Raw genomic sequence first — 18,404 nt, 5'->3', positions numbered from 1 at the left:
GATATACAAAAAACAACAATATTTCCTAACAACTAAACCTACAAAAGTTATGACAATCATAAGTTTACGTAATTACGCAAGGCTAAAAGTTTGTTTATAATTACCACAAATTAAAAGCCCATGAGTCGCAACATTCTATCTTACCATGTTTTTTTGATAAATAATACTTTACAATAAATTGAGCAAATAATTTATTTAATTTACTTTTATCCTGCATAACACGATGAAAAAAAATGACGGCTGATAGGGGAGAGTGGAAGAAAAATACATGTTGTGCCGACCCCACCTAGCGTGGGATAAGGACAGGAAGAAGAAGAATACGATCATTCTCGGACTAGGGTTCATTACCTAATTTCCGTGGCAATTTTCGTTATTTAAATATTCAAGATACAATACTCGAATATTAAATAATACTGCACGATAAAAATCGAATACTACGGAAATTAGGAAGTAAATGCCTGAATTAAGGTATCATAAGTTACTTCAAATGTTAGATGGTACGGCTATGTTATGCGACGACTGCCTGATCACATGACAAGGAAAATTTTTGACATGAGTAACCAACCCAAGGGACGTGGTAGAAGGGATTTTTTTTTTGTTAAAATCTTTATGAGGCGGGGTCTGATGGATATCCCTTGTTAATAAAGTTTTTAACAAAAAAAAAATTGCGAGAGCAACAATTAACACCGCAGACGACTCAAGACAGACCGTTTTAGAAAAGTGTGACCAGAACGGCCGACCCCAAATAAATGGGAATAAGGCCAGACAAAAGAAGTTTTTTCAAATGTAAAGAAACGAAAACCGGACTGGACGTAAGCAGAGGTTCCACTCTCTTATGTTGTGGATAATCCAAGGATTCGCAAGAAGGTTTATCTATCCTTCCACATTTATGGAGAAAAACTATGGATTGGAATTCCCTGCCTGCGGACTTATTCCCTGAACGCTATAACTTTGTGTGCATCCTGCATCGTCGACCTCTTCAACACTTTCCATCAGGTGAGATGGCGGTTAAATGCGCACCTATTTTTCTATAAAAACAACTCCATTCTAGTATACTTTAAAATTTTGATTGTATAAAGTTTAAGAAAATCCACGCTATCGAAAGCACAACTTTGCAAGTTGCATGGAAATAGTGTTTGACGTCTCTAATGGCTTTGGTTCAGCTGTTACTGAAGGCTAAATTTAAAAGCCGATAAAACCAATGTTTTAAATTTGAAATTATTAGTAAAACACGTGCTTAAAATAGAAGCTGTGATACTTGCAACGTAAGCATTAACTAGTGTAAACTTTTTTACATCTACATATGTACATAGGAAAGTACCTACAACCCGCCACGTGATGAATGTAAAACAGATGTCATAGTTTTTGCAATCTACATTCAAATGATAACATGGCGTCCTCGGTCCTCTCCATTGTGACCCTATTTCCTGGTTTGATTTGATGTTAACTACTTTATATGCGGGTTTAAATCATTGTGTTTCGTTCTCGGTTACGAACCAAACCACCCTATATGTATTTCTGGAGTTGTTGTATCTAGAGATGAGATACGGGCCAAAGAGATAGCCCTGTGGGATACCCAGTTTCAAAGGCATACACAGGGTTATTTGTAATATATTAACAACCTCGCCTCAACTCTTGTTCCTATTACTTTTAGTATTTATCAGATTTTGTTATCGTACAATAATAAGAATATTAAATAGATCGCTTTAAGGCGAGGTATTTCAACGCGAGTCTTGGGGCCTAAAAATTAATATGAATAAAATAAGAGCGTATAAAATTTGACACAGATCCAATGCCGACAAGCGCCCGATGGTGACTGACGCCGTGTTAAAGCGCTAGGCAATTTACAAATTTTGAGATGAATGTGATTGAAGTGACGTGTAACGAATTAGCACGTTCTTTAGAAAATATCCTTATGTATATCGTATATTTTTTGGAAGACTAGCTACTACTTACTAATTTTGTAAACTAAAGAGTAATAGTAAGTACCTAAACCAGTTCATCTAGTAAAAGAGCTTTTCCCGTTCCTCCTCTAGTGTCTCGCCTTAAGCCAGCCTTTCCCGAAGGGGGCGTTATTACGCCCCCTTCTGGGCGCTGCAGGCCTAAAGGGCTGCGATAAGAGACCCAGAAAAAAAGTGGGGGCGTTGTGTAGAGGCTTAGGGGGAGATTTGTAATTTCATCTAGGAAAACTCTTAGACACCGACTGAGCTCTCGACTGCAACTTGTGAACGTCAACTAATATTAATTAAGAGATTGCTCAAAATAACTCGGTTCGGTATTTCTCTCCATGTATTTCATATATCTATCCTGTTTTATTGAATAAATAAAATAAAAATCATGTCAATCGGTCGCTCCGTTTCGAAATGAAACACAAACAGACACAGTTTCGCATTTTAATAGTTATTAGTATTCCTAGATAGGTAATTTTCGCAGACATTACACCGCGGGCAATCATGTTTTAGCAAGTTTTTGTTAAATACCCCGATTTGTGCATTCCTGTATCAATCGGCTGGTTTATAGAATACTTGTTCTTACTTGTTGAGTACAATTGAGCGTCGAATGAGATAAACGAGTTTATGCATGCTTGTCCTTTTCCTGTCGGTGCATGCTGCTTATGCAATCCTATATAAACAACGTAATATTTATTTTACTTTCATTTGCGGTTTCGCGCGTAATAGATAAGCAGTACTTAAATTCAACTCTTACTTACGCATTTTTCAAAACAAAACAATGTCGGAAGTAAAAGAGAAGAGACGGCAATACTGCGCGGAATATATTAAATTCGGATTCATTGAAAATCCTACAAACCCAAGGTCGCCTTTGTGCCTTCTATGTCTAAAAACATTTTCGAATGTAGTAAACAAAAGGCGAAACTATATTCAATACACTGGAAAAGTTTTGTGATGGGAAAGAGATTCCCTTAAAAAATATTATATCAGTTGCTACAGATGGCGCTCCGACTTCATGACCCTGCCACTCTTACGAGCTACAGCTCGTAAGAGTTAACTAGAGACCTGAGCGCCGTCGTGTACTAACCTACAGCGCTCAGGTCGCAAGTTAACTCTTGCGGGTTATAGAAAAAGTCTCGTTTGGAATGAATGTTTAATCTCCGCTAATATAGCTCACAATAATTAATTTAATTTGAAGTTATAGTGGTTTTTAAGTAGGTGAAAAAATGGGGGCGCTAAAAAATAATTTATGCTCAAAGTGGGCAGTAGACAAAATAAGTTTGGGAACCCCTGCCTTAAGCGGTGCTAACTCTGTAATACTTTGAGCTGTAAGAAATAGAAAGCGCTAGCGTAAATACCAGTCCGTTGTAATGTAAAACACAGGAGCGGGGGTGGGGGTCGTCGGGGAGAACGCTTGCGCGTTTGAACTTAACTATCAAATCTTACTATCAAATACAGATCTAGAAAGTGTTTTTTTTTATCTATATGACGTTTTGTAAAAAAGCATGGAACAAAAGTTGTTGTCAATAAAGATCTACGAGGTTGTTAGTTTGGAAGCATTTTGCAAATAACCCGATGGCTTGACATTTGAGTGCCTCATGTCTATGTAAATCTTCCGCATCTAGCTACTCTTTCCAAAGCACCTACAAATTATAGAAATGAAAGCTGCATCACGTAGACACGATTATGAGGACTGGAACCAAAGAACTTTGTGTAGAAATTGTGTAGAAGAAGGCCACTGCCTACATTGTGACAACAGTGAGACCCGATAGTACCATGTTGTATCATGTTAAAGAGGTACTAAAATCACTTAAGTACTAGTGAACATTCAAAGTACGTATTCATATACCTATTATACAGATATTAGTAAGACACTTGTACAAAATAGGATGTCCATAGTACCAATACAATTTGCAATTGCGCTTTGAATAACGAGAGGTTTTTGTAGGGTGCCTTAAATATTTGGTAAAGTTAGGATATTCACTAATTTCAAGGATAAAGTGGCGTGCTTGTAGGGCAGTGGTTTGAGGACTCGTAACGCCAACCAATTTGGGATTTCCGACGCAATCTTTGCTATAGGAGATTTAAGATCTTATGTCTAAAGACCGGCAATGCAATTACGATACTCATACTTCTTTAGTATCGCAAGATAACCAATAGACGCTTTGTCCGGTTCATAAGTATATAAAAAAAATAATCTCAAAAAAGCCTTAAATCATAGTCATACCACTAGCTCCATTATAATCCTTCGTATATGTGCCATTGTCATTTGAATTCAGTATCCTGCGCATAGTCGAGCAGTTCACTTTGACGGGCTTCTGTGCGTTATTCTGTTGTCATAAAAAATGTACGGATTTGACGAAGTGGGTAGATTAAGACTTAAGGTATGGCTTAAATTATTCTTTTGGAATACGTTTTAATGCACACAATGGATTACTGGGCACCGGTATCTTTTGCCACTAACCAGTCATTGGCAACATTAATGTTGCCAAGTGCGCTAAAGCGTAAACAGTCCTTAGTAACAAACTTTGTAAGCTTCAATTTGCCGGCACCCTAGCTGGGACCTCAGACCTCGATCGAAGGCCAACTACTGAGTGGCTATAAGTGTTGTTCAAACTGTACTCCAGCACATTGTCAAATGCGGGTTGGGGGATTACACTAGTTTTTTTTAATGATATTAAGTAACGGGACGAACGTGTAAGCGACACGCCATCCATAACAATTGCAGTGGCACTCAAAAATTTCAGTTGCAAAGACCTGAGGGGCACTGCCGCTGCGATCATCACCCTGAGACATAAAGTAGGCAAATATCATGTGCCTATAGTTTCACCAGCACCCTTACCCTCAAAACCGGAACGCAATAATGCTCATTGCTTGGCGGTAGAAATAGGAGAGGAGGTGGCAACCTCCCTGGATGGATGAACTCTTTCACAAGGAGTTCTTTTGGCTTGAGCGTAATTACAAATCTTTACTGACATATGCAGTCCTGCCAAAGGTTTGCGAAATTTTAAAAAGTGGTTCCGCCATTACTGATGTGTAGAATATGTTGATATTGACCAATAACTTCAACTATAAAACTTTACAGGGCGTAAAGCATTCGTTTTCAGGATTGTACTTACGAAAACAAACAACTTTTGGAAGTAAAAATAATGTTCAATCCACGAAAGGAATATAGGTTCATACGTCCATACAAAACGTGGTGCCATGCCTAATGGTTTGACCTACCGCCTCTCAAGCAGAGGCCGTGTGTTCGAATTCGGGCTGGCACCTCTGAGTTTCTTGGAATTTATGTGCGAAATTTTATTTGTAATTTTTGGTAAATTTCAAGTTAAATTTCGCAGCTTTGATTTTCGAGCTTTTCGGTGAAGGAAAACATCGTCATGAAACCTGCGCGTCGAAGAAGGTTCAGAACCCTCTCATCTGAGAAGAGAACCGCTGGAAATACAGCGAGGAGACATCTGTGGAACGTATAAAAATGGATTGATGATGATGATATACAAAAGGGTCGTTTTCAGATAATATCCAAAAATGTATCCCTTTCAATAACTTTTTTGTTATTACATGAATGCTAAGCATTATTTATTTAATATGATTGCCTGAATGCTTAGTTTGTGTTACACATAAAAAGACTACTACTTCACAGTAATAAATAAAAATTAAAAAAGTGGGCAATTTCTCATTCATGGGAGCCGGTTCCACGTCGCCCTAATTTTAAGAAACGAAGAAAAACAACACTCTTGGAATTCGCAATATTTCCCATCGAGGATAAACTCTAATAACTTACACGTCGAATACATACCGTAACTTTCCAATTTATTATAAACAAACATGTTTTCTTGGGGATACAAAATGTGTTTCAATTTGTCTCATCATTAGTGTCAACTCAACTAAAATCCTCCTAATAACAAAAATTCATACCGCATCACCTTTACCTTTCGCACACGTGAGAAGGGGCTCCAGTCGGATTGGAGTGTACACAGTGAAGTAACCTATGCATCTCCGTTTCAGCAAAAAATCGACTTAAATACCAATTTCAGCGCTAGTGACTAAATCGTTCTCATTCATGTAAAGCAATGTATCTAAATGAGTATTAAGTAATAGTTTTATAAACTTTATTGTTCATCAATCAGACAAAGGGAACTTCAAAATCCATGCACTTTTATAACGGTCCAGCATATTTTACACACTTGACAATTAAAAATGTATCCAAATATCATTATTGTCGCTCTCATTCTTGTCTACTTTTAAGTCAAATAGTTACTTTAAGCCAAACATTTACATGAAATATAACAATTGGATGGTGATGATGGTGATGACGATGATGATGGTGGTGATGATGACGATGATAATTGCAGTGATGATGACAATGATTGTGATGGTGATGTAAATGGTAATGATGCTGATAATAACGGTGATCATGATGATAATGTTGATGTTGATGATGATGATATATTGAAGTACAACAAAGTTTATTTGACTTAAACAAAATACTTATTTAGATTAATTTATTAATTACATATAGATAGATAGATGGTCTTACTCGGATGAGAAGGATTTTGATACAAGAAGTTATATCAAAATATTTGTTACATGTTATATGTTTTTTTGTGAACGATAAAATGTGTGTTGTAATAATAATTTCTCATTACTGTGCCGTCTTTCTCATTTATGTTTATGCGAAAATCATTCGTGTCACTGCAATCTCATTCGTGTGACCTAAAATGTCGTTTCTTGTCGTATTTAAGTTAAATATTTCTGTGTTTTTTAGAATGATTGAAGACCTTAAAACCAAAAGAAAAAAAGGGTTTTACAAAATCAATCAAAAAGTGCCATTGAAATTCGGAAAGTGAAATTCACCCAATATATAATATATACAATATATATAATATATTTAATTTTTCTTAAAAGTAAATGGGCTTCTCTTGGCTACTGACTACTACGTGGAACAACGACAGGGTCTAGATGGAACGAGCTCCCCCAGAAGGTGCCTATTCAGTCACTCCTTAAATATACTGTATGTGCTCGTAAACACAGGCAGGGAATTCCATTACCATAGAAATGTAAAAACTTTATGTTTAAACTTTCCGTGAATTATTACATATATTACCTGTCTTGGGCAAGTTTATGCAAATTTCCTGATTCTTATTCGCACTGATATCGATTTAGCAAAAAAAAATATTTCAGTATTTTGAATGTATCTCAATTGTAGATTAAAACTGATTTATAGGTAAACTAAACGGTAAGGTAACTTAATGGTGTGACCTTACCTCACGCATTATAACAAACAAGTTTAGCGAAAAATAATTTGAAACTTGCGAAAAAAATCTAAGAAAACGTGGACGGGTCAAACGGAAATTTGCATGAGGTACCAAATATTTTTTATACAATTTAAGATTTGCCTATTCAAGTTGTTGTGAACGTTCATTAGCAACACTTTTCGCTGACGATGAAGGAAAACATTGTGATTAAAATGTAAACGTCTAAGGTTCACAATCTGTATAAGACCAGCATGATGGACTATAGACTAAACCTCCTTGGAGAAAACCCATGCGTAGCAGTGATGTAAAATAGGTTAACGATGATGACATTAAGTTGTTGCAACCTTTGTAAATGACGTAAGGAATAAACAATTTTTACAGTCTGTATTCTACTGTGGCCCGCTGTATATGTATATACATAGGTTTTTCGGATGGAAAAGTGACACGTTCAAGTGGCATAGGAAGGATATATTTGTTACTTTTTGATCTTTAAACTACTTAGCGACATATTATATTCATGTCAACGTTGGATAAATAAAACGATTTATTTCCTATACAGTACCAAAATAACAGACTGATTACATTAGTTGGGATTAGAGATAACCACCTCGCCATCGCCGTCTACGATGTTTCCACGAGGAATTAGACTGGCGTTATTTAATTATTTACCATATATCAGTACATTAGTTCTGTACAATTAAAATAATTACTTTTCTGTCTACGATGCATTCCGTCATTGTTGGACTGTCAAACTCCGTAATACCCGCTACCTTTCCAATTTAAAAAATTATATAAGTGTAAAAATGAATACAAAGATTGACTTATACAGTGTTTCTTTAACACCTGAAAAATATATCGTGCCGCTGCCCCGCTGCGCCGGTCGAAAAAACGATCACGCTGCCGCCGACGATTTTTACGATCGGCGTACATCTCTAGTTGGAATCCATACATCTGATTCCACGCAATATCTTATGAATAAGGCCTTTCGTAAGAACACATGTGGAACAAATCAAATTGATGACGGTCGAGAAAACAAAAATAAAAACAAAATAGATATAAGACAGATCTTCGATGAAGCATAATATAACCCGAGGACAAGCAGATTACGTAGATACCTGAACATTTAGAATTGAATTTTGATACGAGCAAAGTGGAACATGATACAACAAATATCGATAATCAAATTCATTTATTGAAATCAAAAAGATTCTTAAAAAAAACAAACTGTTTTGTTTAAGGATCTTTTTGATTGGGTTTCACAGTGGTGACTCAAAAAGTCACCACTGTGAAACCCAATTCAGTATCAGTAAAACTCTTTGTGAAGGAGTTCGTCCAGGAAAGCACTGCCAATTACCTATGTGACGACGCGACCTCTTTCTTCGTCATTCCACCTTTTTGCCATCCTTTTCTCTGGTTCCTGGCCACTTACTTTGAAATTTGAATCGTTCTTAAATTCCTTTTTCTTCTTCGTCATTTATTTTTATTCTTTCCATCGCCACTCTCTCCTAAATTTCCGAAGCGAGGACACGTGTTTGACTTGACATAAAATTCTGACCACTTAAATCATGTAACCTAACTGCTTGTAAAACATAGTATTTCTAGAACTTATAGGCCCTTTTGGGGTAAGTTCCGTTTTACTATAATCTGTATAAATTAAGTAGGGAGTGTTTTATACCATTGTACCTGTTTTTATACCACTGTTTTGTTACAGCCTTTACGCTTTTACTTCACCTGTTTTTTCCCCTTCCTGTACTCTTTATTTCTACAATAAAATTCATGTGAACCGAGCCTTCTATTTAATTACGCGAGGCCCGCGTGGCACCTATTTCTGCCGCCAAGCAGTAATGTGAGCATTACTGCATGCCGGCAGCATGCTTTGAAGGGTAAGGGTGCTGGTGAAATTACAGGCACTATGACTTGTCAACTTACGTCTCAGGGTGTCGGGCGCAGTAGCAGTGCCCCTTGGATCTTTGTGATTTAAAGCTCTGAATCGCGCTTACTACCAGGCGCACGACTTGTACGTCCTGTCACTTGGTAGTATAAAAAAACTAAAGTAGCGAGAGGGTAGTTTGCAGACTCTCCTGGCTATCTGGACTTTGTTCGAGTTTTTGGAGTAGTGTTTTGTGTCGGGGTTTTTACTTTTGATTTAAGTTTTATGTAATAACAATAATATTCAATATCAAACTTTAAATGCATCGCTGCAAAGACCATTGATCGATATCCCAGATCGATATCGGGAACATCAGGACCAAGGCTACGCAGTATCTTTAAGGCGCATGGCCAGAAAATGGACCACATTTCCTGTATCAGGATTTTCGTGTACATATAACTCTAATATCTTCAAAGACAGGATAAACTGGCGTCTTCTCGGCAAGCTCGGTCCATCGCCAACCTGATCTTGACGGAACACATTGCCTGTATCTGGGGATCTACTCTCGTTCTCGGTCCGACATGCGTCCGAAAGAATTACTATCAAATAAGTAATACTCAACCGAATTAAAAGACAATGTGAATTATGAAACTTTATGTACATCGTGAGCACTTTTAATTTAATCAAGTATTACCAATTTGACAGTAATTATTTCGGACGGATATCGGACGGAAAACGTGAGACTGCAGGTTGATTTTGATTGCCTCTCCCGATCGGAAACTGCGTCTCTTCCAAATCAAGGCGCATAATTGCGATTTACAACTGGCCGATCGGAAACTTTTGACATTTGAAATCGGAACAGTAGTTGATTTAACTCACAAATTAGAAAGATATAATAGGAATCAGGTTCATCTCGCTCGGAATCTACCCAATCGGATCGGTTCCGATTTGAATTAAAATCAACCTGCAAGGCCTGTTTCCTTCTACATACATATAACACTGACATCTTCAAAGTCAGGATAAACAGGCGTCTTCTTGACAAGCACGTTTCATCGTCAACCTGACCTTAATTTAGCGTTTAGGCATTAGATTGTAGTTAAAGTTGCCTGACAAGAAATTGTATTCCATAATATAGCAACTAAAGGGTAAAAAAGATAATCCAACCATTTTCCCCTTATACTTTTATAAGCAAAACACTATTCTTCTAAACAAACTATTATCTACTTGCAACAGTTCTACACGTACACAAATCCTAATTAACATAACTAGTTCATCGACTTCAGATCAGAAGTCACATTAATGACGTACTTACAACAATAGGCGGTAGGTACATTAGATCATGCGTGTGCGACTACAGTACGTCATCATTACGGCCTTGAAAACGAGATTGATATTAAACGCTTCGATTACAATTATTTTGTATTTTGCCTTGTGTTTTTTTATTGGTTTGGTTATAGATAGATTTTTCCAGTTGTTATTTAAAGTATTGATTTCTTAAATTTTATTTCAATTTGCATCTTTAGTATAAATATAACGACGATGTTTGACGACTTCGGTGGCCTAACGGTTTACATTATTGTCCTGCATGCGGAAGTCCCGGGTTCGATCCCCGGTAGGATCAATTTGAGAAACGAACTTTTCTAAATTGGTTCTAATCTGGGTGTTCAGGGAAGTGCCCCAAAGTGAATTCCGTTGCTCTGGTATATATAGTAGAGGAAATTCCCTAGTTTGAGACCAGGCGATTGGCGTGGTGGTCTGGCACATATTGTTATAAAAATTATTTTATTATCGACAGCATTCGCAATTATTTTATTATCGATAGATCTACCGCCTCTCAAGCAGAGGACTGTGTGTTCGATCCGGGTTCGCACCTCTGAGTTTTTCGATGAATGAAAACATCCTAGGAAACCTATAAGTCGAAGAAGGTTTAGAACACTCAGAAAAAACGTCCCCAACCCGCATTGGCCAGGGTGGTGGACTATGGCCTAAACTCTCGCCAAAGGGGAGATCCGTGCCCAACAGTAGGACTTACAAATGGGTTGATAACAACAATTTATTTAGTTTTAGTGTGAAGCTACTAAAGTGGTCTGTGACATTTGTTTTGTCAAAGACGCGGGGTTATAGTCTTCAAGATGGTTCTGTCTGTGCCTATGCTAATTGTGTAAGTTGGAAGAAAGCCCGATGGCCCGATGTTTTTTCGACTAGGTGTTGCCATTTTTATTTTGACAAATAATCAGTATACTAATCATTATTCACATAAAAAATAATTGAATATCAATTAAATAAAAATTTAAATACAGTTATCTCAGCCGGGGCTGATAGCTGTAAAGGTATCTAACTGAGTGACGAAATACTTTCATAGATTTCTCATAAATGGCGTTACGGCTAAAAAGTCGTTAAAAACGAAATACAAAGATACGACAACAAGCACATAGAAAAATTCGCGAAGTCCGCTGGTTCATTTCCTGGCTTAGCGTCTAGCACGGTTTACTAGAAGACGTCGGTTCGAATCCGGTCGGATCGAAGGAATTTTTTGTAAGTGTTCGGTCTTCGTATTAATAATTATAACAAACTAGTGGAGTAATTTCACATAAAAAATAATTGTATATCAATTCAATAAAAATTTTAAAAAATTCATCATTGTTTTATACTAAATATTTAGTAATTAAATAATAATAAAAAAGAATTGCAACCGTAGGACTGCAATTATGAGTGTGATAGATCTGTTTTAAACATGCCATTGGCGGAGTTACGTAAATTTTTATTACCCACAACAATTGTGTGATACTAAACACTACATGTAATTTATTGTTTCTACTTCTAGACTTTTATCTGTCAATTATAATTTCGTAAACCATATCACAAACGCGCTCTTTTTAGTTCTGAATCAAAATTCTATTGTGCATGGTACTCACTATTGAACTGAAAATTTTCATTATAATTCTATACACAGAACTATAATGAGAGAGCAAATTGAAAAGCACTTCCTGTTAAACTCGGAAGTTCATCAGTAAAATAAGTAGAAAGTAATAATTTCTTTTGATAATAATATATATTGTGTATTATTTATAATATTAATATATGTATGTATTTACGTGTGTAAAGTTTATGTAGGTTTCTACAGGCTGTATATTTGAAAGTGGGATATATTTATACAGTGCGTTATGAATATGTCTCACTTTCAAATATGTATACAGCCTGTATATCATCAATATTTATATTGTTGTCATTGATAATTATATATATTGTGTTCCTGAACAGGATAACGTCACTATATTCGTGAAATTATCACCTGTTACATAACAGGTACAAAGGCATAAACTTTTAGCAAAAAGAACTTAAAAACAATATAGAAAATCAAATATGACGCTACTCGAACGCTCTACCGCCTCCTGATTGTTTAAAATATAGGCGGTAGTATCGCGGATACTTCTATCTCCTTGGTTTTTGGCTTTCTTTTTTGAGTTTTTGAATTTATTCATAAAAAGTGTTGTATGCAATCATTATCATTACATAATTAGGTGTTAGAATCTCGTAGTTATTACTTAGGCCACGCGGCACAGCCTCGTGACCTAACCGGTACCCGATTTAAACAACCTTCGTTATGTAACGATTACATAAAATACTATTATATTTATTATTTATTTATTTATTATAATCTGTTAAGATAAATAAACGATTTTATTATTATTGTTTTGAGCATCTATTTTTTCCCATGGACTAAAATACAAATTATTGAATTTTTAAATGGGGAAGGCGATTAGTAGAAACACTGTAAAAATTATAAGAATGTGTCAGATCAACGTAATTCACTCCAGGGCACTAACCGGTATAACCAGATCAGAAGCAATTCAGAAATATTCATTTCCCAAATCGGTTTTAGCGGCGATCGAACCCGGTACTTTCGCATTCAGCACCCACAGTGCTAACCGCTGGGCCACCCAAGGTCGCCAGTGTGTTTCGTGGCAAAATCTTTAAATTGTTGTTGTGTGACATAATTTGTATTATCGGTTTAAAGGGCAACATTCAGTGGGAAAGGTAGCATACCAATGTTATCCTGTATTTCACCTTACACGGTTAGTCTGCATTTTAAAAACTTCCCTGTGTTGTTTCCATATGCGCTGTTGTCGACTTGTACAAAAGCTCTTGTACCGGCGTGCCTCTCTTCTCGGTACACCCTGTTTTGTGTTATTAGGTTTTAATATTGTTTATAGAAGATAGTAGTATTATTACATACATCTTTGCAAAATAAGAGTCGCTAATCTACATTCGGTCCGTACCTAAGGTACAGGTAAACAAAACTAAAATTAAAAGAACAACTTCAGTACAGAGATCATCTAAAAATTTGTTTCCCAAAACATAATGCACGTTCGTTCAAACATAATGACTTAAATTTTGGTCAAAACCTTTGTTACACTCTGTACAGTAAACAGAAGTATATGTATATCATGGTCCTTATGTAGATAGTGGACCTGTATATGTTGGACCGTGTAGCTCGATATAGTGTAATTTTAACCATTTAGGGCTTTATGAAGTACCCATTAAGGTACATAGGTATAGCGAAGAAGTTCTAGCCCTACATTATACTGAATTAGGAAACCCTTATATACAGTAAAAAATAATTATTTACCTTTACTTTTACCTATAATAAAGTACTTCTTTTACACTTTTTTCCATGAAGATAATAAAAGCTTCTTTACTTACATTCCTCGTGCCAACTAGGGGGGTGTTGACATTGGTGGAGTCCCACACAGACCCTATGAGTACCTACTATGCCACTCCTTTGAGTTTGACTCTAGCATATCTTGTATCTTACTTTAGCTTACTTTTTTATAAAAAGAATTTTAAATTCTCTCTTTCCCCGTTTAGTAATATTATCTCTTTTAATTTGGGGTGAGATTTGTCTTCCTCTTTGTTTAATCTCGAGTCTTACATATTTCCAGGCATTGCCGTAAGATTTATTTCGGCTTTTTGGGTCAGTGCCTTAATTTAACAACTTGCGGAAACAACATACTATACTGCAATTTCTTTCTATTTCAGGGTATATCGTTCCTAGGATGGCACCAACGTACGAAGCTCGAGCGTGTTCTTCTAATACTATGCGGGGTTCTCCTCTTCGCTGTTCTGCTGACGGTCTGCTTGCTACTAACAATGAGGGGTCCGTCATCCTATCTACCTGTGCCTCCCTGCTACCAGCCCGAGCCTAAAGGTAGGTTTGATTAAGTTTCAAACTTTGCCCTATTTATCATAACTAACCTAACGCATTACATTTCGGTAACTGTCGAGATGTTAGCACCTAAAATTTTTATTGTCACCTAAAAATGCCAATTAAGCTGTTTCTGATTAAGAGTAAAACTGAAGCTAGATAAGATATAAAAAATCCGATTAGACGGGTTTGTGAGTCGCGTTTCGCTGATCCCAGATATCTTAATAACTCAATTTCGCTAAAAATATCGATTAGGTTAGTTATGACAAGCAGGGCAGACCTGTTGTAATAGTTAAACTTCCAAATTTTTCCTCAGGTACAATTTTTTAGTCATTTCTGAACATTATTGACGTGAAGCTAAAAAAGACAAGGTTAAGGTCAAGGTTCATGCCATTTTCTTTTTGCGAAATGTTTGCACAAAGTCATTTTAAAAAAAACCTGTAAAGAGCGTGGGTTACTTACTGGGTGATATTTGTTTAATTACCTACGCGTTCTGATATGAGACAATAGCGGGCTTTATATAGGGACTATCGCGCGTGATACAAATTGCTGTACGACGTTTCTTACGTTCCCACGTCTTAACTCACGCGGTCAATCAAGCTCGATTGCTGTATAACGCGCGATAGAGTGAGTGTATAAAGGCTCATTTATAGCCCATAAACGAATTAATTATAGACATAATTGTAACTTTTTCATTGAAAAAAAAAACCGACCTCAAAAGTTTGCTTATCGGTCTCATCAGATTCTGACTTCTTGGCAACAATGGGACTATTACGGACTCCTTTGTACATTTTGTATTTTCTTTTCTGGTTGTCATGGTGACGGTGATTTGTTGATTACATGTATTGCGTCAAGTGAAAAGTCGACTTTTATTTGCGGAAAATAATTAGTAATTTGTGATAGTCGAAACGAACCTGGAAAAGCATCAGGGACCACTTCAAGAGTATACCCTTTGAAACAAAAGAAGGGTTTTCAAAATCGTTGCACAGTTGATGGACAAATTGGTAAATACACGGATATGCATCTCAAATTTGAGGATTTGCTTCGATTTTCATGGGATCCCCTCATCAGATTCTGACTTGGTGAAATGGGACCAGCACGAGAGTGCACGCACCCATTCAAACTAAAAAAGAACTTTCAAAATCGGTCCACAATTGACGGAGATGTCTGAAAACATACAGCCGAACGTATAACCTCATTAAACCTCCCCCTTTTTTTAAATCGGTTAAAAATAGTTTTCTTTGTAGATAGAGTTTAGACAGAACACTTAGGTATCATGATCTTCACTTTGATGTACTTATTCAATTGTGCACTAAAGTGCAAAGTCACGGAAGTTTTATTTAATTTTATGGAATAATTCATGATTTTATTGACGCAGGTATCGGGTAGTATCTTTATGTAAACGCTAGGTGTGTATGTGTTTATTGTTATCTTATTTATTACTCGTGTTGGATTTTTCTGAATAATGGGCGGAAACATATAATTGATTGGCTTTTTAGTAATGGTTTTAAACTTGTTGGTTTTACGTAAATAAATAAAATGAAGGGTGAACAACTTTCAGCTAAACTTCTGGAGACCAAGTAAATTCCAGAACTATACGAAGGTTAATACTACGTGTAATTAAATTAAATAAATAATGCCGATGTGGGGACAAAAGAGATAGGCTCAAATGGGATTGGGCGATCCACGTTCGCGTTGGTCGGATGCAACCTGAGAAATTAACGAAAATCTCTTTGGGTGTCCGAGAAGGCTGTAGAAGGCGTTGGCGGGAAGATTTTGATGAGTTTGAGAAGGAGTGATAGGAAATCGATAGAGACCGGGAGCAGTGGACAATTTAGGGGTCGTCCTTTGCCCAGTTAAAAACAAAAAAACTGTAAACCCATCAATCCAATGAGATCACAAATATAAATTTTGCAACATTGGCCTTGAACTTTGCAAGAGAATCAAAAAATATGACAAAATCAGATTTAACAGCACTGAAATGATTGTGAGTGCAACATACACGAGATACAGCAGGGCAAGAGGGATGTTCAATGACATTGCAGCAGATTTATTAGCAGTACACTTCCTTGTGAATGAATTCGTCCAGGGAAATACTGGCATCATACCTATTTCTGCCGCCAAGCAGTAAGGTGCTTGTGAAATTGCAGGCACATGAGACTTGATGGCTTTATGTGTCAGGCTGACGGGTGCAGTAGCAGTTGAGAGAAAGATGTGCCGTACCACTTGTCCGTCCCGTCACTTGGTGTTATAAAAGAGCATTGGGTCTACAAGCCGGTAGAAGGAACAACTCGAGTGATGGCTTTCCGGGGCAAATGATATGGAACTAAGCGTGAAACATGTGGAAGTGTCCCTTCATTCTTAAAAGTTCCGTTAACAAGATTTAATGCAGAAATAGTACATCATGTAATTTACGACAATCGCATAATGACATTGGTTTAAACAATTTCAAGTACCCAGTTAGTCTATCTTTGCCTAGTTAAACTATAATTCCCATTCTACGTCTGTTGTCTGATCCGTAATTGCCGGGCGTAACCTCGACCTTGCTCTTGACTCATTGTGGTCACGTACAGCGTTGCGCACGCGCTTATTGACGTCGCTTCCGTATCGCCGGACTTTCTTATCTATGACATTGTTAATAAATATATTTCCTTTGTTTGCTGAAGTTCCGTCTTATATTAACATTTTTATGGCGTACTGTAATAATGGGGCTCGGGTGCTAAAGAGAGGAGAGTAAATGTAAAGAAAATGCACTTACAGTTTACTTAAGACGCGCAAAAGTATAAACGTTGCTTGAGGCTGAAAAAATAGCAGAACAATGACAAATAATAATTAATATAATAATGTGCTAGACATGGACTTCAATTACCTGGTCTCAAACTGGGGAACACACTTTACTATGAGCTGTGGAGTGAAGATCACTGGGGCCTTTTTTTTCTCATTACTCGACCATGGCTGTAATGACAATCATACTATTTACTCGCAAATATGATGAAAAACATTGTATGTTTCACGGATGGTACGGGAATTACGAATCACGACTGCGAAAGCCCTGAGTCTTCGACTTCGGGCTTCTAATAGAGTCTCGTCTCGTCCTTATTTACTACATATTTATTGTATTATATTATTATATTCCCTTTGTCAAATGTTTTCACTTAGGTACATTGACGGTGGAATATAATACCTTGAGAATCCACACACATCGACCACATTACATTTAGTAGCAGTAGAGCTCCTTGTGAAAGAGTTCGTCCAGGGTACCTATTTCTGCCGCCAAGCAGTAATGTTAGCATTACTGTGTTCCGGTTTTGAAGGGTAAGGGTGCTGGTGAAATTAGCGGCACGTGGGACTTGTCAACTTATGTCTCTGGGTGACGTGCGCAGCGGTAGTGCCCCTCAGATCTTTGCAATTTAAAGCTCTGAGTGGCACTGTAACTGTCATGGACAGGCGTGTAGTACCATCAGGCGCACGACTTGTTCGTCCCGTCACTTGGTAGTATAAATGTTATAAAAAAAAAATAAAAAGACCTACATTGGGCGCGAAAATAGCAATTTAAGAATATAATACTCTCCTTTTACATCCCTAATGAACGTAGCATAAAATTTTGGGGGGAAAGTTACAGTGTAACAGTGGGACAAACAAGTCGTGCGTCTTTCACTCATAGCTTTAAAGATCGCAACGATCTAAGGGATAGTGTCCCTTAAAGAATTGACATGACATTAATTGGTGAAATTGGTGAGATTACATGAAACTTATCAACCTATATTTCAGGGGTACCGGGTCAATATATGCATGATGTCAAAGTCTATCAAAGAATGGAACTCGGAACATAGATTTCTTATCAATGTGTTTGTCGTAATGTTGACAGCAGTTATTTATAGTTTTCACACGGAAGTGCACGGAGAAACGTGCACTGTAGCTCGCTACACGTGGTTATAATCATACGAATGCAGAATACTGTGTCACAATACTTAACACATTTGTTGCATTTGTATATAAATAAGGTACAGTCACAGTGTTTTAATAAGAAATTCTTAGACGATGTATTTCCACACCAGCAATAATAACTACGCTAACTTAAAAATTGCAATTTTTGCTATAACTTTTTAATTTTCAAACGT

General features: G+C 36.8%; 1 protein-coding gene and 1 long non-coding RNA gene across 3 annotated transcripts in view; one reads left to right on the top strand and one right to left on the bottom strand.

Moving 5' to 3' along the window:
* LOC113228187 (endothelin-converting enzyme homolog) overlaps nucleotides 1-18,404 on the top strand; it is a 129,740-nt gene that overhangs the window by 75,249 nt on the left and 36,087 nt on the right. For both annotated transcript variants that reach the window (XM_026461423.1, XM_026461422.1), the window contains one exon: nucleotides 14,118-14,286. In XM_026461423.1, the coding sequence (XP_026317208.1) occupies nucleotides 14,118-14,286 (169 nt within the window). The remainder of the gene's footprint in view (nucleotides 1-14,117; nucleotides 14,287-18,404) is intronic.
* Nucleotides 14,176-17,212, bottom strand: LOC113228190. Its single transcript, XR_003310277.1, has 3 exons — nucleotides 17,153-17,212; nucleotides 17,042-17,082; nucleotides 14,176-14,280 (listed from the first exon to the last, which is right to left on the bottom strand). It is a non-coding gene; the product is annotated as an uncharacterized LOC113228190 (long non-coding RNA).

The sequence above is a fragment of the Hyposmocoma kahamanoa genome, unplaced genomic scaffold (assembly GCF_003589595.1).
Source record: "Hyposmocoma kahamanoa isolate Upper Pololo Valley unplaced genomic scaffold, ASM358959v1 224, whole genome shotgun sequence".
Lineage (NCBI taxonomy): Eukaryota > Metazoa > Arthropoda > Insecta > Lepidoptera > Cosmopterigidae > Hyposmocoma > Hyposmocoma kahamanoa.
This window is presented reverse-complemented; position numbering and strand designations above follow the sequence as displayed.